Source organism: Rhinichthys klamathensis, unplaced genomic scaffold (assembly GCF_029890125.1).
Source record: "Rhinichthys klamathensis goyatoka isolate OS25496 unplaced genomic scaffold, OSU_Roscu_1.1 h1tg000197l_1, whole genome shotgun sequence".
In the NCBI taxonomy this organism is placed as follows: Eukaryota; Metazoa; Chordata; class Actinopteri; order Cypriniformes; family Leuciscidae; genus Rhinichthys; species Rhinichthys klamathensis.
In genome coordinates this window covers 407,112-428,961 of record NW_026606723.1, presented here as the reverse complement: position 1 = coordinate 428,961, position 21,850 = coordinate 407,112, and the positions used below count along the sequence as shown (strand labels likewise).

The following is a 21,850-nucleotide window of genomic DNA, read 5'->3' as shown; positions in this document are numbered from 1 at the left end:
TGTCCGACTTGATACAGCGCCGACGGCACGTGACTGTGACGTATACCATCAAAGTACCGCGAGAGCGATTCGAGAGTAGCCGGAGAACTCAGCCAGCGCAGCTTCTGAAGAGCGGCTGCTCTGGGCTGCACGAGCTCTGATGACGACACAGCTGTTCCACGATTGGCCGGATTTACATCCAGCCGCAGCCGATGTCGAACACACCTAACGTTATTGAGATCCATACGTCACGTTAGCGTCGTCGGTGAAAGCATGAAGCGCAAGTTCAAAGCCCGGGGATAATGTCTTACCCACGGGCGTAATTTCCTATGCCACTTTCAAATTAGTTTGTTGTGATTTTTAACCGCACGCCGTCATTGCCACGGAGGAGCAGGACCGAGGCTGTGTAAAATAGCTCACTGAAAGTTCTACTGAGCAGGGATAGCGGTTGCGACCATAGATTTAAAAAAAAATAGATTGCGACACAGTCAGTTATGAAACGCCAGAAACAACAACAGGTGAGGTGACTAATGTCATCATGGATGAAAAGAAAGAAAGGAGATGTGAGTTGGTTGATTCAGGAAATTAGCTCAGGACAGGATAATGGGTAACTTCAGACTGTTAGCTAATGTAGAACAGTGTAGCTGACTAAAAAAACATTCTGCGTATGCCTAACTTACAATGAAAACCAGTCAACATCAAACCGCAGTATTTTCTGTCAGCAATGTATGACAAGTGCTGTCAACGCATGCTATTCATTTTTGTCTAGCTTTAACGTTTTTAAATATTTAACGCAATTAACGCAGCATCCATCCGTTCTTTCTGTGTCATCCTTTAGCTAGGGTTATTATTCACGCAAAGGCTTTAAACCATTCCTGTGCGACAAGACAAAAGAGAACGCGCTGTCAGTGAATGTCCTCCTGACACACACACACACACACACACACACACACACACACAAACGACGCACAGAAAGACGCGCGCCAGTATCGAGTTCTCTTTCGCTCTTAAACGAACAATAGGCCTAGCACACACACTTATACCAGAATGTCCGTTTTGTCGAATATCCTCACAAGAACAGTCTTAAATGAGTTGAATAAAATCATAGTAGTGAGAGAATGTGATGCGTGAGATCCTGTCAGCAGCGACAAATCTTAAAGTGACAGGAGCCACTAATTTTGTCTGTCAGTAAAGTTAACCTAAAGAACAGAGGCAACAGAGAAAATTACTAACTGAACTTGACTAAAGAACGCTTGTAGCTTTGATAAGGATGAATCTATCCTCCCCCCCCCCCCCCCCCCCCCCCAAAGTTCAGGCTTAGGATTTTTTTTTTTCATTTTAACCCCCGCAAGTCAGATAGTCATGAGTTAATTTATGACTCATGAAGAACTAAACCATTAATTAATTATTACTGCATCAGCAACCAATAAAGAGTCTATATTATTAATAGATTAAATACATGAATTGCTATTAATTCAATGTGTCATTGTGTATTAATTCCTTAATAACACATTTTTTTAACTAATAGTGTAAATTAATGTGTTAATTATTACCAGTCAAAGCTATGCACATCAACTTCCAGTTGTCTGCTTTAATTAATCATTAGCTAATGATTTGCAAACTTGCAAAGGTATCATTATGTTATGACTTTACTTGTTGAGACACATGACTATTAACTAATTGTTAAGTAAAATGTAATTTTGGTTTTGACATCCACACTATGGATTTCAATTTCCCGCCTTCTACAACCGGGATTCCACTGTGCCAGATGAACCGCCGCATCTAACAGTTCATGGAGTGTGTCAGGTTAAGCTTGAGCTCTAGGATTTAAAGGAAGAACACTGAGAATATGCGGCCAGGCTCTGCTATTTCATAACACTGTGTCTAGACCGGACAAAGAAACTAGAACCCATTATAATCAGTGATACAACACTGGATGTGACACAATGCTACACGACACAACAAAACCCCAACAGTAAACTGATGCCTCACTCTATTTCTGACGTACTCCGAGCTCTTGCGCTGCTTCTGTTATGAAGGAAAATGGACTTGCAATGGTCTGTCATGTCCAGTGTAGACAGCTGTAATGGTCTCGTCCAGTTTAAACACGGTGTAACCGCGTCAGTATTTCAGATTCTGGTGTGCTGATATTTGTGTGTGGCCCAACTTACCCATCCTTCAAACACTCTCTGACATTACACTCACTGCATGTGCAACTGCCCCACAGACCTTTAGTGGGGATGACAAAACCCATAACCATAATGACATATTACTTAACAATTAGTTAATAGTCATGTGCCTCAACAAGTAAAGTCATAACATAATGATACCTTTGAAAATCATTAGCTAATGATTAATTAAAGCAGACAACTGGAAGTTGATGTGCATAGCTTTGACTAATGGTAACACATTAATTTACACTATTAGTTAACAAAATATGATATTAAGGAATCAATACATGATGACACGTTTAATTAATAGCAATTCATTTATTACTTAATCTATTAATCATATAGACTCTTTATTAGTTACTGATGCAGCAATCATTAAATAATGGTTTAGTTCTTCATGAGTCATACATTAACTCATGATTATCTGTGCATTAGTTAAGTATGAATTAATGCATATTAGTGCACCCGTACACTGTAAAAAAAATTCCGTCATTTTTACAAAAAAATTTTGGCAGCTGGGTTGCCAGAATAATTTTGTAAAAATTACAGTCACTGTAAAAAAAATCCTGTACAATTTACAGGGATTTACTGTAAGAATTACAGACTTTTTAAGTTGGTTTATACAAAAGAATCATGTTGTTTTTACAAAAATAATTTGTTAGCTGTGGTTGCCAGAATCATTTCGTAAAAATTAGGCACTGTAAACAACTTTATAGTTTTAAACTGCATTTTAGTACAAAACTGCATAAAAACAATTTTCTGCTGAATTAAAAATAAAAACCCAATACAAACTTTTGCCTTCTTTATTAATATTAAAGCAGCACAACATACAAATTTGTAATATGTAGTGTACAGATTAATTATCTCATTGAAACTGATAGAGGAAAGATGGAGGTAAAGAGATGGAAGGAAACAAAGACGAGAAAAGAGTAAAAATGAAAAATGGAGAAAGAGAGGGCAAGAAAGAGAATATAATTAATCTCTGGAAACTGATGTACAGGAGGACAATATCACAAAATATAAGAGCAATAAAACTAAGTTGTATACAAACTCGCCTGAAATGATCTTGAAGAACTGATCATAGAAGCTGAAACAAACTTATTCAAAGTAAAGTCCAAAAAAATAGTTTGAAATAGAGTTTCAGACATCACGCCACTCATGATCTGAAAGTTCCTGAATTAAAGTAAGGACTCTTGGGTTCACATTGAGACGTGAAGTTTGTGTCTTCTCCACTTTGGTGCCCTTCTCTGGGTTGATGGAGAAAAAACACCTTGGGAAAGAAGAAAAACAGACAACTTATCAATTATAAAATAGTTTTATTAACAGAAAAAACAACTTAATTTTCTTTATTCAAGATATAAATAAAATATTTTAGGTATTAAAGTATTAAAGGGTCCCCCAAAAATGCTATCCCTTGGGTAACTAACCCTTTAATAATAGCTGGACCTGATAATCAGACATCTGCAGTTTATCAGTGACTCCCATTATAATCAATGAAAAAATAAAAGGCCATTTCCAACCCGATTTAGCCCTCTGATTTAAATGCTCTGTTGGAAGGGGCAAGTCAGCTGTGAGACCGTAAACACTAACTGCTATGATTGGCCAACATTTTTGTTCACTCATTTATAAAGAGATTTTGTACTGTTAGTTACGATGGAAGCAATCATGAGGGGCCAGTTGATCAAAACATTTAATCTGGATCAAAATGATCCGGATTTGTAAATCCCATTTTTTCCTTTTCAGGATCAGGTAATCCGTCTTACTTTTATGCCGGTTTTTCAAAGCAACATTGGACTAGATCACCCTGATCCAGATACACAGTTTTTAAGATTACCAGTGCTCTAAATGGGACAACATATCACAATTTGGGCTACCTGCTATGTAAAGAACAGGTAGAAGAGCCAACATGGGGTCACTGTAAGTGTTTCTTATTTTGAGACAAAACACAAAAATACCATAACCATCCACTTCCATTCAGAATTTCTTTTATGACCCCTCATCTGAGCCACAACAAATAAAAAACAAATATACATTAACAAATACATTGTGGATATTTTGAAAACGTCTTAAAAAAATGGCTAAATGTCCAATAGTTAACAAAATAAAGAATGTTCAGGGTTCTTCTTCATCTGAGGAGGAGAGACCAGCCTATATTATACACATATAATATATTATTTTTGTTTGTTATTGAAATCTGTTTGGGGGATTATTTCATGGGGACAAGATACATTTTTTTTTTTTTTTTACTTTACTATACTGAATAGCTTAATTGGTAGCCTGTGTCTACTTTATCTACTTTATCACTGTTACAATGGCGGTTACACAAGTCAAGTGCAAAATATAAATAAAAGTATATACACTAAATGATACAAATGTATTATTTGACCAATTTTAAAGTTTTACTACATTTTCTTCCTGGACTCCACCTTGAAATCCTACCCCCTGTTGGGATCAGGTAATCATGTTTTTTTTTTGGGATCAAAGTTATCCAAATCCTACTGACAAGTTTTGAACAACACAAACTTAAGGTTTGATCCAGATTAAAACTAGGATTGGATTCCGTGATCTAATCTGATTTCAGATTCCTTCTTTCCCTTTTGAACAACCCATTTTCAAGATTTGATCCAATCCGATAACCAAAATCCGATCATCTTACTTTTGAACAACTAGCCCGAGAGTGCAGAAATCAAGTTCCAATGACAGTATTACTGCACTCAACAACAGACATGTCTGTCATCAGCTACAATGCTCATTCCTGCAACCTTTCATGCGATGGATATAGATCTAAATTTAATGCTATAATCAACACTTCATAATTAGTTAAATGGTTAGTTCACCCAAACAATTTAATTATGTCATTAATTACTCACCCTCAAGTCGTTCCAAACTCATAAGACCTTTGTTCGTCTTCGGAACACAAATTAAGATATTTTTGATGAAATCCGAAAGCTCTCAGGCCTCTCCATAGACAGCAATTTAATTACCACTTTCAAGACCCAGAAAGGTAGTCAAAAACATTGTTAAAATCGTCCATGTGACTCCAGTAGTTGATCCCTTAAAGGAGAACTCCGGCGCAAAATGAACCTTTGGTCTAATAACACATTGGTACCTAGTCGACCGTTCTCTGGGATTTGTTTTCATAATAATCGAATGTAAAGAGTTTTATCTTCAAAAACTGTTTAGCTTATAAGGCTAGTATATGGGGCAGCGACTAAGTAAAAATAAATCGCTAGTTAATACCACTAACAAGGCTCAAAATAGCCCCACACTAACACGGCAGCATAACGAGGGTCCCTACATGCAAACCGAGGCATTGAGAACTTTGTAAGTGTACAGACAGTTTAATAAGAAGATACTTTATAAAGACAGTACATGTCACGTATACAGGCAGAAGCCATCTTGGACAACAGTCTCGACCAGTCGAACCACAAACGCCGTGCTAAGTGAGCTGAACTGTGGGACTATCAGTCTGGGGCTATTTTGAACCTTGTTAGTGGTATTAACTAGCGATTTATTTTGACTTAGTTGCTGCCCCATATGCTAGCGTTGTAAACTAAACAGTTTTTAGAGATAAAACCCTTTACATTCGATTATCATGAAAACAAATCCCAGAGAACGGTCGACTCGGTACTAATGTGATATTACACCCTAGGTTCATTTTGCGCCGGAGTTGTCCTTTAAAGGGACTATAAGTAACTTTTTAGGTAATTTATAATCTAAAATCAATATTTTTATTCATAAATATGTCCCCAATGGTGTACAAATACCTCTGCCAATTATCTGATTTATCCTCGTAAACGAAGAATTTATTATATTTATATACATGGGACGGGTAAGTCCACGGAGGCTTCCATGTAGTTCCGCCATCTTGAAAAACTATAATAGCAGAGAGGGACAAAAAGTACGCCAACGCGTTTCCACAACGCGTTTTCGTTCAGAGCCGGCGTGACGTAACTGAAAGCAGCAGAAGCGGAGGAGCAGAGCAGTGAGAGGCGCTTGGCACGGCCCCGGCAAGTTTAAAAGGCTGCATTGCAAATCCTCGTCGCCAGAAAAGTCCAAAATAGATCGTAAAAGGAAACGTGACCGGAGATTACAAAAAACACAAGTTAATGTCGGGATAGCTTTTTCCAGGTGGATAGAGCTAATGCAGGAGAAAGATTTCAAAAGAGAAGCTGAATCCTGCTTTCTTCTCGACAGGCAAGTCAATGTTACAGTCTTAATTACAAGCTTTTTGTCATTGTTTGGTTGTGTACTTTATTTTATAGACAGATGAACATGTATAGTTAAAAGTTGATGATGATATCTAACAATGCACGTAGGCTACTTCAGAAAATATAACGAATAAAGGCATAACTACTAATTACAATAGTTCATGTTTTTGACACTCATTACTTCATACTGTAACATTCGTTTGTTCGTTGTGTCAATTTGAAGTTTGTTTGAAATAACAAACCTGCTCACCCGAAGGAAAACTTGACGAAGTGCTATTAGAAGACATCCTGTCATAGCTTTTTGGTACATAACGGCAACCGTAGATGCAATACGCACTTGAAAAAGCGAGGCGCTGGAGAGCAAAATTCGTTTGAATGCAAAATAATATTTCACCACTGGATGGGGGTATTTCTCACACAGTGTCCCTTTAATTTTATGAAGCGACGAGAGAATACTTTTTGTGCGCAAAAACAAAAATAACGACTTTATTCAACAATTTCTTCTAGCCTGTGTCAGACTCTTATGCTGTTGACATAACAAACAGTGCAACGCTTCTAAGTCCTCCAATAAGAAACAAATCGCGTGCATGCATCGTGGTGCTCACCTGAATAGCGTCGGCCGACGGTAAGCAGAAAGGTAAGCATTCTGGAAGCGTTGCACTGTTTCTGTTACGTCAACAGCATAAAAGTCTGACACAGGCTAGAATAAAATTGTTGAATAAAGTCGTTATTTTTGTTTGTTTTTGCGCACAAGAAGTATTCTCGTCGCTTCATAAAATTAAGGGATGAACTACTGCAGTCACATGGACGATTTTAACTATGTTTTTGACTACCTTTCTGGGCCTTGAAAGTGTTAATTAAATTGCTGTCTATGGAGGGGTCAGAGAGCTCTCAATTTCATCAAAAATATCTTAATTTGAGTTTAAAAGATTAAGAAAGGTCTTACAAGTTTGGAACAACATGAGGGTGAGTAATTAATGACAGAATATTCATTTTTGGGTGAGCTAACTCTTTAATCTCGATAAGTTGTAACAGTATAAAAGTAGTAAAAGATTGAGATTTCTACATCAATACTTATTTTATATACAAAGATGTTGGTCAATCACAGCAGTGGCCATTTACAGTCTCATAGCAGACACGCCCCTTCACACAGTGTTTTTAAATCAGAGGCTAAAATCAGGGTAGAAAATGTCCTTTTATTTCTAGATTATGACTATTTTTGATGTACAAAAAACAAATCATACTAACACTAAACTGCGCCTCAGGAAACATTATGAAAAAAAATAAAAAATGCAGTTCATGAAAAAGTAAATATTATTGGCTATTAACAAAATTGTAAAACGGTAAAATGACACCTTCCCTAACCCCTAAGTGAATTCATCAGCTACCTAGGGGTGTGCCGGTTTCAGGATTGGTGATGACGGTTATGACGTGAGTCAAATGTGACGGTTCGTAACATAACCGTCGTTGTCCGGGGGTGGGGGGTTATAGGACGTTCGGTTGAATAACTGTTCGTCTGTTATAGGACAACTCGCTCTTAAAATGAACAGCAAGACAACTAGAAGTGAATGTGCTTTCCATTTAAATGAATCACACACAGTAAACAAAACCTTAACAAATGAACTTTGCAATTTAGACGCGCAAACTGCGTGCCGGTGCGGTGAGACATACATGCTCGGGCAGATTCGGCTTGAAGTCGGTCATCCTCGGACGCGGTGCCGCGCGCGCTGTTACAAAAAAAGCCGTGCACACAGCCAAGCGAAATGAAGTCTTGCTGGTCTTGCGCACCCAGCGCGTCATTTTTTTGCCATGGGGACGCGTCGAGTATAAACAAGGCTTAACCGTGTGAGCGCGCGCTCTGATCGGTAAAGGGGGACAGACCTCTCCCGAATCATCTCCAGCACTCAGCCTCCGACGCACCACTAACTCCACCTCCGTTTCCCTCGTAAGCTGATATTAGTATTTAAACATTCTCTATGATAAAAAATGTTTGTAAAAAATATTTTAATAGAACGGTTTTGGCGGTTATAGAGTTCTAATGACAATGTTCAACTATAACCGTCGGTCTCACGGTTATATAATAACCGTCACACCCCTACAGCTACCTTCATTTTTTTTAAGTTCAATAAAGTGAAATTGTTGCATAAAGCCTATCCAAGAAGACATACCTCTGCAGAAACTCCAGGGTTGATGCCAGCTCTGATGGGTAATGGACATTGAAGCAATAATAGCTCCCAAACATCATGCACAGGGCGGAAATGAAGGAGGAGATGTTGTCAAGTATAATGTTTTGATCCACACACAGCATGAACCGTTTAGCTGAAAAACAGGATCGACCTAAAAAGAAAGTAAGAAAATATATTAAAATAAAGATCTGGGAAGGAAACCCAAGGTCTAACTAGGACCAAGGAGCAGGACCGGAGCACACAACGTTTTAAATGATTTTATTAAATGACTAACGTTTTGACGTCCATGCGTCTTCTTCGGAGTCAAACAGTCAATGGCAAAGATGTACAGAATTTAAAGAGTCAAAGTATTGGCCAATGGCCTCAGTGGGTGTAGTACATTGCCTAATTGATGTAATACAATCTCTACAGTCCTACATTGTACTACAATCCTCTACTCTTGTAGAGGATTGGATAATTGATGTACTACACCCACTGAGGCCATTGGCCAATACCTTGAACTTTGACTCTTAAAATTCTGTACATCTTTGCCATTGACTGTTTGACTCTGAAGAAGACGCATGGACGTCGAAACGTTAGTCATTTAATAAAATCATTTAAAACGTTGTGTGCTCCGGTCCTGCTCCTTGGTCCTAGTTAGACCTTGGGTTTCCTTCCCAGATTTTTGTGTCCTGTTCCGTGAGCACCAACTAGGCTGAAGCGCAAATGACCCAGAATCTGACTACAAATACACAAAAAAGAGAAAGGAAGAAAAATACAAGAGATTTTGAAAAAACAGGGAACTTACCACACACAACAAGGGTGGGAGTCAAATGAACTTGGTCCATCTGTACTTCCTCTGCCAGGCAAGTGTCCTCCACATAACAGAGCATTGTGTCTTCCTTTTCGTTAAAGTAGGACAGCAAAAGCAGCAACATCTCTTTGACGTCTTCAGAGCAACCACTCAGCTCTCCCCTGATCACTTTCAAGTTTGTTACAGCCTGTAGGAACTTTTTGTTTCTGTTCACACCAACAGTATTGAGGTAGTTCAAGAGTCGTTTCCCCTTCAGATCCACATTCCGGGTGAAAGTTTCTATCAGCCCAATTCCGGCAAGTTCTTTGAAATGGACTGCCATGCCAAGTTCGTTGAATAAAAACGGCCACTCTTTCAGGAGGCATTTTATATCTCCGCCCTGGTTCACTTCTTTACGCTGTGTGTAGAAAGTCAATTTCATTAGACATTTGACCTCTTCTAGATTTGTATCAGTTTGCTGGGACATCATCTTCAGTGTTTGTTTCTTTTCTCTCTGGCTCTCTTGGGTCTCTCCAATGGGGAGGAATTTTAAATCCCAGTTAATACACCCATAAGTGTCCTGCATGGTTGCTCTTTGTTCTGGAGGGACTTTGTCTGTGTCAGACTCATCAGTGGGATGCTTTCGTTTTCTCATTTTTGGGGTCGTAGAGCGCTTAGCATTTTCTATTCTATATTGCAGTTGCTTAACCAAAGAGTGGTACCCTGGCCCAATCACATCTCCCTCGATTACGTCTTGCAGAGATTTAGGATATTTCGCCACCATCTTTTTAGCAACTTCGGTAGAACTCTTTTTACTTGGGCAAGGATTTTTTCGCATCATCTCACGAACCACAATCCGGACCATCTCTCTTCTGATCCGTGGACCTGGACGTTTACCTCTCTCTAATAACTGCATCAGTTCCTCTGGTAACTTATCCCATGGTACCAGAAAGGTGTCCACCCAGTCTGGATTAGGGCTTTGGGAGTGGTCAGAAGAAGTTGACTGTGAACTTCTGGATAGAGAATCTACGGTTGTGGGAGGTCTTGGTGAGGCATCAACAGAGGAGCTGCTGCTTTCAGGGGTCTGGCCTGTACACAGACAATTATTAACACAATGTGAAATTTGTTATATTTCCAACTTTTTTAGATGTTTTAGGCCATCTAATTGTTGGCACTGGTTGCATTCTGTGATGTAATGCATCACTTACATCTCAGCTTCCAAGCAACAATGACTTTTCGGGCTTGAATTGGCCTCAACGCTGACAGCAAATCAGCTTCCTCAATAAATTTAAAATCCTCATATGTCTCCACACCAAGAGATTGCAAGGTCTCTTCTAAAATGTCCTTTGTCACCTCTGGAAGGTCAGGCAAGACCTCAGTGATGGCGGTACGTAGAAACATTCTCTCCGAGTCAGACATTTCTAGAATCAAGCAAGTAGAAATGAGACATTTAGTGAAGTAACAACATGCATATAAGAGAAGCCACTTCTTTTGAATACGTGTCTGAGGATTTTAACTTTTTTTGGGCATCTAAAAGTAAAAAAATATATATATTCCTTTCATATTTTTCAAATTGTATGTTTTTACTATATATTTTTTTACTAACCATACATGAGCATTTTTTGTCTGGTTTCTCCACCACTGTGGCCATGACCTCTTTATTTCGACAACACACTGTGTTTCAGTGGAATGACTTGATGCCCGTTTAAAATGTATGATGGTAACGGATAAAAATCTACCAAATCGTTAATGTTAAGACATTGCAACCTGGTGTTCTGTTTTGTCACCGAGTACAGATGGTATTCAGGATGATAGTCAGCTTTATGTACTTCCATCACAAAATACACAGTGTCATCATTTTGAATTAAAATTATGAGAAGTTCTCCAAACTCAATGGCCTCATCATTTTTTGACACAAGGAAATTACCCTTTTTATACGATGTACCTTTATACACGATGTCTGTGGATACACTAGTATTGATTTCTGAAAAGCTAAACTCTCTCACTGCATGTTTAATTGTGTCACTGTAAAGGTTGGGGTAAAAAGTGCAACAGTCTTTGACTTGCATAAGCTGACTGCATCCTGGCCCAGCTGAAAGATATGCCTGAAACATCTGATGTCTTTCAGATAAAGTAAGACAGATGTTTTTAAAGTTTTTCAAATGCCTGGCGCATCTTTTGAAGTAGGAGTGTTTGCTTTCAAAACGCATCGTCCATAATCTAATCAAGGGGCCAAATTTAAAAATGAGTGCTGGATAGTGCCGCAAGTAATGATGTTTTGGTTTTAGTGGACTTTCAGGAAATAAAGACTTTCTTGATTCCAAATATTCTTGGATTAGAATGTCAAGATAGGCTACCTGTGCTGATGAAATCGTTTGTGCACAAATCATATCAACAATATCTTTAAGCTGGAGAGTTAACTGCCACACATCATCTTCTGGATTTTGCACTTTGTCACCAATTAATACAGGAAGCAATCTTAAGAAATTCCAATTCTGAATGGCTTGCCCTGAAAGCTTGGGCACCTCAGAGTTGACAGCACATGGCTTTGTAAGAGCATCAGTTCCTTTGTACTTGAACTGCTTGATGCGCCGGTTCAAAATTGAATATGTAAGCCATTGCTTCTTCTTGATGAAATACTTCAAGTACAATGCAACATCATAGGACAAGACACCCTCAAATATGTCATGGCCTAAACAAGGTGGGAGACCAGGCTGGCAAACATGAAAAGATTTCAAAGTATTGAAAACAGAGTTTCCCTTTATGCCTTTGTTGTCTTGAGCTTGTAGATCACGAACAACAGAATTGTAACGTGCAGGGGTGCGCTGTGGACCACAAACATTTGGGTCATCGTTTTGAAACTCATGTCGCGTGACTTCACAGTACCTGCAAAAATATTGTGAACGACTGAAATTTTCGTTAAACCCACCAATGCTGTGTGAACCCAAATTATCACCGGCAATACAATACAAAGATCCTTTGACCGTTTCACCACCTACAGTTATTCCATTTTCCTCCAAATCTTTTAAATCCACTAACATCTCTGAGAAAACATTAGCAAATCCAAATTGTTTTAATTCATTCTCTACACACAATAAGACAAGGGACATGTGATCAGTATTGTTCCGAATATGTGCAGGTAAATTAGCCACAGAAAGATAAACTGCAACAACTTTGTGCTTTTTCTTAGCAGAGCCGAGGGGATTTACAATTTCAAAAGCATCCTGGTAGAGAATTAGTTTCAGGCATTCAGGATTTTCAATAAAGAACTGGTTAGACTTAAAGCTTTTACCATCACTTATGTCACTAAAATTATCCGAGTCTGGTTCACAAGATCGTTGTGACACTGAATTCTTCCAGAATTCTGATTCCAGTAAGTTACTTAATGTTTGCTTTACAGGTATGTAGTATGCAAACCTTTGTCTCATATGTTCATCATTTCCTAATGTTACTTTCTTAGGCTCTATGTAATGGAACATTTGTTTAAATGTCTGAGCTCTTGAATATGTTGTTCTCAGCGGACCCTGATGACAGAGGGAGAACAAATCTGAATCCTTTACACAATCACAGACTTTACTGACAGCATCATCTGTAAGACGCATGTCATTTTTTAAAAGTGACTGCAGTTTTCTTAAAGTGTAATCTTGTCCTAACTCATGTACATTTTGCATCTCTTCAACAATCGTCTGTATTGTTGATGCTGGAAGGAGGAGCTGCCCTTGCAATTTTAAGTACAGTAAACATACATTCCTAAGAAAGGACTCATTGAAATTCTGTGGTAATTCAATGTTGTCATCCGTTTCATCATTAAAGACCTGGGAAGCATCTTCACATGCAATGGCAGTAGATGACTGAGAAATATTGTCCCTGTAAATGTCACTAATGCTATCAACAGAACATGCTCTATGCTTCCTGGACATATGAGCAGTAAATGATGATTTCACAGTGAATGTCTTTTTACAACCTGTTACTGGACATGCCACAGGTCGCCCCTCAACTATATGCTCTTTTAAGTGGCACATTAGTTCTTTAACTGTGTGAAATTGTCGATCACACAGTGAAATGGCACATTTAAAATCTGCAACAAATGCCCCAGCAGTAACAGAGGTTTCAGACTCATTGTGAACCCGGTAAAAATGAGCTTTAAAAGCTGCATAAGTACAAAATGTCCGTTTGCATTCAGCAACAGCACATTTGAAGAGACAACGGGGCTCGTTCCTATGAACTCTACAATGCAGCACATAACCCCTCAATGTCTCTAGTGTTTTGCTGCAAAAACGACAGTTAATCATTTTTTAATAAACTAACGTTAATAAAAATCGATTTTTTAAAAATCCTAATGTTACTTAGGTCTACTCAGCATGAAAGAAACTGAAAGCCTGATTAACCTCCAATTCGTCAGCATCATTATTTTTCAAAAATAACCCCAGTCACAAACTTGTACAGTTAATGTTTTTGTAATAAAACAAACTGTTTGTTCACTTACCAGTGCAAAAGATCGCAATTTTACAGCTCACTGGCAGAAATGGCGGGCGCTCTCACTGAAGTTCGTCAAAATGGCTGATGTGATCACCAGAAATCTGCTTTGCTGCAGAAATGACAGTAAATGTTAGTCGTCCTTAAGCAAACTAACAAAATCGCTCTCTTTTTATCTTAGTTACTCAGCATGAAAGAAAAAACTGAAAGAGTTGAGCTGAACATAAACCCCACAGCCTAACGTTAACCAACAGTTCGTCAGCATCATGATGGCAAAATAGCTCTAGTCAAAACATTTAAGTTACTTATACTGTTTTTGTGCCAAATATATACTTGTACAGTTACTGTTTTTTTTAAATAAAACGAACTGTTTGTTCAGATCGCAGTTTTACATGCCACAACTCCGTTAGCTGGCAGAAATAGCGGGCGCTCTCACTTATGAAGTTCGTCAAAATGGCAACCGGGCACTGATCCTGTGATAATCAGAAATCTGTTTGGTGCAAAAAACGACAGTTAACGTTAGTCGTTTTTTGAGCAAACTAACAAAATCTCTCTTTTTTATCCTAGTTAACTCAAGTCACTCAGCATGAAAGAAACAAACTAAAAGAGTTGAGCTAAACATGAAGCACGTAGTCTAGTCTAACGTTAACTTACAGCCAACAGTTCGTCAGCACTCAGCATCATTATTATGATGGAAAAATAACTCCAGTCAAAACATATACTTGTAGGCTAAGTTAAAGTTAACGTTACTGTTTTTGAAGAAAACAAACTGTTTGTTCACTTACCAGTGCAAGAGCTCGTAATTTTTACATGTCATGCAAAAATCCACTAACGTTAGCTCACTGGCAGAATTGGCGGGCGCTCTCAAGTTCGTCAAAATGGCTGATCCCGTGTTAATAATCACATGGTTAATCAGAATCTGCTTTGCTGCAGAAACGACAGGAAACGTTAGTCGTTTTTAAGCAATCTAACAAAATCGCTCTTTTTTATCCTAGTTACGCAGCATGAAATAAACTGAGAGTTGTGCGTTAAACATGAAACCCAATCCACGGCAAAATAGCCTCAGTCATAACATATTCTACAAGTAATTTTTTTCAAGTTTGTAGAAAACAAACCGTTCACTTACCAGATTTTATGTCATGCAAAACTCCACGCGACGCACTCGCTGGCAGAAAGAATTGGTGTGCGCACTCTCGTGAAGTTCATCAAAACAGCTGATCCCGCGATAATCTGAATTCTACTGCTCGACATTCAAACGCAGATGTTCATGTATGGGAATGTAAATTTTACATCGACAAAATATACTAAATGACATTATTCTGTAAATGAAAAAAAGAAAGAAATTATTTTATTTGATCATTTACAATTGAATTAATTAATTGTTCAAAATAATAAATGAACGGTTTGGCTTAATGTCCCTTAACTGTTCATTAGGCATACAATAGCCATTCCTACCAGTTCATATAGGTAGTAATTTTTACAGTGCTGTTGGACCTAAAAGACCATTGCATGTTTTTAAATATGAATTTTAAAATTCATATTTTAAGCCGTAGGCCTACTTGAACACATTTTATCTGTAAAATATAACATGAATTTATAAAATGTACATTTTCTTTCTGTAGACTATAGGCCTATAGGCTATTGAAAACCTGTATGTCCGAAAAATATTTTAACACTGTCATGTTGTAATTTTAACTGCATTGTTGCTTTCTGTATTCAGTTTTTCTTCTGTTTAAATTGCATAAATCTGTAAATTCTACAAATTAATATGATTATTTTAACACATTCTTGTAAAATCAACAGTTTTGTTTGGTTCAGTATTTTACAACAGCATTTGTACTCATTTCAAAATAGTACTGTAAATTTAACAAAATGTTATTGTTTTTCTATTTACAAAATTTTGATGTCATGATTTTACAGAATTACACAGTTAATTTCACAGACATTTTTTACAGTGTATTGTAAAGTGTTACCAAAATCAAACTCTCGAGATTTTAAATAACTAGAGATGGAACTTTTTGTACACTACATACAAACCACTGAAATCGATTGATAAATGTAAAAAAAAAAAAATTATCCAGAAAAACCGCAGCTCACTCGTTTACTTTACTTTCCTTTTTTTTACAGCGCACACTTGCCCTCAGCAAAATGGTGGACGCGTTGACTAAGGCAAGCAGTTACTTTTAAACACTGGTTATGTACTTGCTCAAACAATTATTTTGGATAGTTTTTAACACAAAAAAGTTACGGACTGGAGCTTTAACAAATAAAAGAAAATAATTGTTTTCGGCCAGAATCACAAAATGGACGTACTTTAGGGTGTCACAAAGACAAACAAATTCTGGATTAATTTGTACGGATTAATTGTTAACCACAAGATTATTAATGTGCACTAACAATGGAAATCTGGTCCATTTTGATTACATGCAGACTTTAAAAGTTTAATTAGCAGTAATTTACAGAGCTTAAAGGGATAGTTGACCCACAAATGAAAATTACCCCATGATTTACTCACCCTCAAGACATCCTAGGTGTATGACTATATCTTCTTTCAGACGAACACAATTAGAGATATATTAAAAAATATCCTGCCTCTTCCAAACTTTATAATGATTTGTAATAGAGATTTTGAAGCCCCCAAAAAATGCACCCATCCATCATAAAAGTAATCCATACTGTACATCTCCAGGGGTTTAATAAAGGCATTCTGAAGCGAAGCGATGGGTTTGTGTAAGAAAAATATCCATATTTAAAACTTTATTAGCTATAATAATAGCTTCCAACAAACCTCCTAGGGAGGTTTTGCCAGATTACAAGGTAAACAAAGTAAACACACACAGACCTCCCCCACCCCCCACATACACGAAACAACCACTGGGATTCAACACGTACATAACATAATAATGAATTTAACTATATTTAAAGTGCCACGCTCTGATCCTTCTCACTCTGTGCCATCAACAGCACACAAGCCTGGGGATTTGTACGCAATCCAAGGACATTGTAGATTGCAGTATTAGTCAGTGTGCTATACCAGCATCTGAGGTTAACATCTTCATGTTTTATTTTTTCTGAATATGTCTGCTTTTAATGGTTCTACATCTAACCTCACTCAGAGTCCATTCCTGGTAGATCGAGATGCACCGGTGAAAACATTCTTGTGTGTGACCACATGTGTTATTTTCCTTTATGTCAATGGAGTCATGATCTTCACCTTGAGGAAAAAGACTGTTTTTCAGGAGACATCTCGCTACATTTTGTTTGGTCACATGCTTTGGGTCGATACGCTCAATCTCTTTATGAGTGTAGTGTTATTTGTGTGTGCTGTAAGCAGGATTTTTATTTTGAAAAATGTCTGTATCATTCTTCTTGCGGCTGCACAATCCCTCTATCAGGTTGCCGTACTAAATTTGGCTTTGATGTCACTGGAGAGGTATGTGGCCATCTGTATCCCTCTCAGACATGCAGAAATTACCAGTTACAAAAGAACTAACATGGCCATTGGTGTTATTTGGATGATGGGTTTGATTCAGTGCTTGTCTGAGATTATTATCTTCTATTCCATTGATACAACAAACACAGTGATGAATTTGTTCTGCTCAAGAACTACTCTTTTCAGACTGCAGATATATAAGAAACTTGAAATAGCTTTTACATGTGTATTTTTTGTCGTAGTGACTTTTGTTATTATCTTTACTTATGCTTCTATAGCAGCCGTGGCTAAAACAGCCTCCTGTGATAAAATGTCAGCCAAAAAAGCCAACAAGACTGTTCTGTTGCATCTAATACAGCTGGGTCTCTGTGCTGCATCCATCTTAGTTGGAGTTATCCAAGAAGTCATTTATATTTATACTGACTATATGACATCATTACATGTAATGTATTTTTGCTTTGTAGTGTTTATGATTTTCCCCAAATGTCTAAGTTCTCTTATATATGGCATGAGAGACCAGGCCTTTAGCTTTTTATTTAAATACTACTTCACATTTGGTCTCAAAAAGCAAAATAGATGTAATACAGCAATAGAGGAGGAAAAATAGATACTAACTGATGGGAAAAAAAAAACTATTTAAATGTTATAAGCCTTTAGTTGATAATATTCTTTCATTATTAAGATACAAAAATATATTTCTCTAAAAGTTTAAAATATGATTTTACATAATGATGAGATATTTGAGATCAACCACACAATAATAACTGACTTATGGAAAAGCATGTATTTGCCAATCACATTAAACCATACTTGTCACAATGTTTGCCAGTGCAGTAACCACATGCAAAATGTTTGTTGTCCATTTAATCTTATGACAACTGTTTTTATCACACTGTCAATGAATTTACAATAGTTAAAATATGAGACTTTATGCTAATCCTTCTGGAAATCTATAAAAAAAGACTTGTGCAACAGCTAAAGCATTTAGTATTATGTCAGATAATTTCTTTATAAACAAAAACTCATATGATGTGTTTGGGGAATCTTCAGCTTTTCCTTTTATTGTCTTAAATACTTGAGTTGATTTTTTGCTCAGTGGTCTGTAACAGTACATGCACAGTTTTTGAATTCATATTTTGCTCTGTTTTTTCTTGTCCAAGCGTCTTAATAGAGTTTTTCCAAACTGTTTGACATGACTGCTCTGTCCTCTACAATGGATCTGTGCAATCTATTTGTCTATCAGTTAAATTGATCAATTTATCTTTTTAAATGGCCCTATGATTTGTTTTAATAAAAATTATTTGTAGTTTAAGAGGTGGACATACTGTGTTGTGGTTTCATCAAGACCCTGCATATGCACACATGCATACTGATAAATGTATTTAAATCATAGGCCTATATATTTAACCTTATTGAATGTAAGAATTTATGATATTCTCTTATAATGCACAGCTGAGATGTAATTTGTTGATGTTGTTTACCAATGTACAGGAACTTTTATATCAGCATAGCAGACATCTTTGTTTTATTATTGAGGTCTGTTTTCGAATCCATGCTTTGGGTTTGTTAGGTTATGTCTTTTTTGCTTAGAAGCTTCTGTTGAGTAAAGTCTGATGTGAATTTGTATGTTCATCTCGTTTCGTCTTGTGTTTCTATAATGCATCACATGGCGGACATTACAGAATACATCTTCTGAATTTCTATTGTATATTGTTCCTTGACTACAAAAAATGTGTAGCCCTGAAGGGTAGGCCTATACACTCACATACATCATGTTTCTGCCACGGAATTAAAAAATGAAAAGTAATTGTGACCTTTTTATCTTACAATACTGCTTTGCCTTGATCTCTTTATGAAGTCACTGTTGTTTGTATCTGCTGTTAGTAGGATTACTATTATGAAAAATGCTCTCTATCAGGTTGCCTTTCTAAATCTGGCTTTGATGTCAGGTATGTGGCCATCTGCATCCCTCTCAGACATGCAGAAATCACCAGTTACAGAATAACTATATGGCCATTAATGTTATTTGGATGATGGGTTTGATTCAGTGCTGGTCTGAGTTGATTATTTCCACCATTGATACTACAAACACAGCAATGCCTTTATTCTGCTCAATAACTACTCTTTTCGGACTGCAGATATATAAGAATCTGGATTTAGCCTTCACTTGTTTTGTTATTATCTTTACTTATGTCTCTAAAAACAACCTCTTGTGATAAGGCATCAGCCAACAAGACTGTTCTGTTGCATCTAATACAGCTAGGTCTCTGTGCTGCATCCATTTTAATCGGTGTATTATTTAATCAGTGTACAATTTATTTGTATATTGATATATGACTTTGTTACACATAATGTATTTTTGTTTTTTAGAGTTGATGATTTTACCAGGATGTCTAAGTTCTCTCATATATGGCCTGAGAGATCATGCCTTTAGCTCTATATTTAAGTACTACATCACATTTGGTCTTAAAAGGCCAAACAGAGATTTAGTAGGGGGCAAAAAATAGCATGTGCTGCTGACTTGAAATCTGTAATCTTTTACTTTAATTTCTGAGATAATAAAACGATTATTCTGTATAACTAAAAATATGACTTGAGATGGTTATTGGAGTTTATGCACACTTAAATAACTGAGCTGTCTTGTTTTTCTGGGTAAAGACATAAGACTTAATTGGTTATAGATATTATCCAGAATTTAACTTATCTTAAAGTTAAATTCTGTTTAAACATACTGGAAAAAAGTCAAATATGTGTATTGCCATGTGTGTGTTATCAGTGCTAGGAATCATTGTTTATTTCTCTCTACAGAGTGTGAGCACATATATTGGTAAGTGTATTGAAACGATTATTGTTTTCATTTCATCAATGTTTTAATAAAAAATAAATACAATAAAATAAAGAGTCGTTACTAACCATGAACATTACTAGACCCTATTTAGGGAATTTCATCTCAGTCCCTCAAAAAATCTGATTAATCTGTTAACCCACTTGCTGCTATGTGAAATAATGAACACTTATTTAGTCAGCAAATAAACTGTGACCGAGTGCTGCAAGTGGTATGAAACTAGCAGAGACTATAGAAAGCTTCTTACCAGAGGCAGCAGTCAATTTAGTTATAGAAATATTTAACCAAGATATTTGACTTTAATACCTCCCCCAAAAAACTAATTTAAAAGGTTTATTAAATGTTATCATTCCCTCTAGTCAATTTTTGGAGAGTGTGTTAGACTGTTATATATATATATATATATATACACACACACATACACTGTGCAGGCACAGACTGGTATTTAATTTAACCAGCTTCATTTTATTATGTAAAAGGCATCAAACAAACAATATACACTGAACAAAATTATAAACGCAACACTTTTGTTTTTGCCCCCATTTTTCATGAGCTGAACTCAAAGATCTGAGACTTTTTCTATGTACACAAAATGTATTTTTCTCTCAAAAATTGTTCTCAAATCTGTCTAAATCTGTGTTAGTGAGCACTTCTCCTTTGCCGAGATAATCCATCCACCTCACAGGTGTGGCATATCAAGATGCTGATTAGACAGCATGATTATTGCACAGGTGTGCCTTAGGCTGGCCACAATAAAAGGCCACTCTAAAATGTGCAGTTTTATCACACAGCACAATGTCATAGATGTCGAAAGTTTTGAGGGAGCGTGCAATTGGCATGCTGACTACAGGAATGTCCACCAGAGCGGTTGCCCGTGAATTGAATGTTCTTTTCTCTACCATAAGCCGTCTCCAAAGGCGTTTCAGAGAATTTGGCAGCGCTGTCAACGATGTGAATCGAGTGGCCCATGGTGGCAGTGGGGTTATGGTATGGGCAGGCATATGTCATGGACAACGAACACAGGTGCATTTTATTGATGGCATTTTGAATGCACAGAGATACCGTGACAAGATCCTGAGGCCCATTGTTGTGCCATTTATCCACGACCATCACCTCATGTAATGCACGGCCCCATGTTGCAAGGATCTGTACACAATTCCTGCAAGCTGAAAAAATCCCAGTTCTTGCATGGCCAGCATACTCACCGGACATGTCACCCATTGAGCATGTTTGGGATGCTCTGGATCGGCGTATACGACAGTGTGTTCCAGTTCCTGCCAATATCCAGCAACTTTGCACAGCCATTGAAGGAGTGGACCAACATTCCACAGGCCACAATCAACAACCTGATCAACTCTATGCGAAGGAGATGTGTTGCACTGCGTGAGGCAAATGGTGGTCACACCAGATACTGACTGGTTTTCGGACCAGTAAATTGGCTGAATTTACTCCTTCACGCATTTTTTTAACCAGCATGACTCAAGTAAGCAAGGTTTGTCAACCGAGAGTTCAGGGTGTGTTTGACGATAAAAAGACCTTACATCTCTTCTGCTTTATTGGTGTAGTTACAGCGTAAAATAAACATGAATGAATATCAGAAGGTATGTTGAAAGAGCCTACAACTTAACAGTGTTTCAACCGTGAAAAAACGTAGATAAAACAGCATGTAAACAATGTCAATGTTACGTTTACCTCAGAAAAGCCCGAGGGGAAGGAATAAATAAAAAAATAAAAATAAAAAAAACAATGCAGAGCTTTGAAGAGTATACCATAATTA

At 37.2% G+C, this 21,850-nt stretch overlaps 2 protein-coding genes and 1 pseudogene across 2 annotated transcripts; 2 read left to right on the top strand and 1 right to left on the bottom strand.

Moving 5' to 3' along the window:
* Positions 1 to 3,284: 3,284 nt before the first annotated feature.
* Positions 3,285 to 10,771, bottom strand: LOC130096463 (uncharacterized). Its single transcript, XM_056262948.1, has 4 exons — positions 10,528 to 10,771; positions 9,335 to 10,408; positions 8,530 to 8,698; positions 3,285 to 3,420 (listed from the first exon to the last, which is right to left on the bottom strand). The coding sequence occupies exons 1-4, from the start codon at positions 10,736 to 10,738 to the stop codon at positions 3,291 to 3,293; spliced, it is 1,584 nt and encodes a 527-aa protein (XP_056118923.1). The 5' UTR covers positions 10,739 to 10,771; the 3' UTR covers positions 3,285 to 3,290.
* Positions 10,772 to 16,851: 6,080 nt separating this feature from the next.
* LOC130096535 (odorant receptor 131-2-like) lies at positions 16,852 to 17,835 on the top strand. Its single transcript, XM_056263078.1, has one exon. It carries the CDS (start codon positions 16,873 to 16,875, stop codon positions 17,833 to 17,835), a length of 963 nt encoding a protein of 320 aa, XP_056119053.1. The 5' UTR covers positions 16,852 to 16,872.
* A 1,290-nt stretch (positions 17,836 to 19,125) lies between these two features.
* On the top strand, positions 19,126 to 19,735 carry LOC130096534 (odorant receptor 131-2-like; annotated as a pseudogene).
* The last annotated feature ends 2,115 nt before the right edge of the window (positions 19,736 to 21,850 follow it).

What these genes read in the sequence shown, in the direction of transcription:
- LOC130096535 (XM_056263078.1), top strand. Translation starts at nt 16,873, where the DNA reads ATGTCTGCTTTTAATGGTTCTACATCTAACCTCACTCAGAGTCCATTC.
- LOC130096463 (XM_056262948.1), bottom strand. Translation starts at nt 10,738, where the DNA reads ATGTCTGACTCGGAGAGAATGTTTCTACGTACCGCCATCACTGAGGTC. An exon ending in TGTTGCTTGGAAGCTGAGAT is followed by an intron (nt 10,409 to 10,527) that starts GTAAGTGATGCA and finishes GTCTGTGTACAG; the next exon opens with GCCAGACCCCTGAAAGCAGC. An exon ending in TCCCACCCTTGTTGTGTGTG is followed by an intron (nt 8,699 to 9,334) that starts GTAAGTTCCCTG and finishes CTTTCTTTTTAG; the next exon opens with GTCGATCCTGTTTTTCAGCT.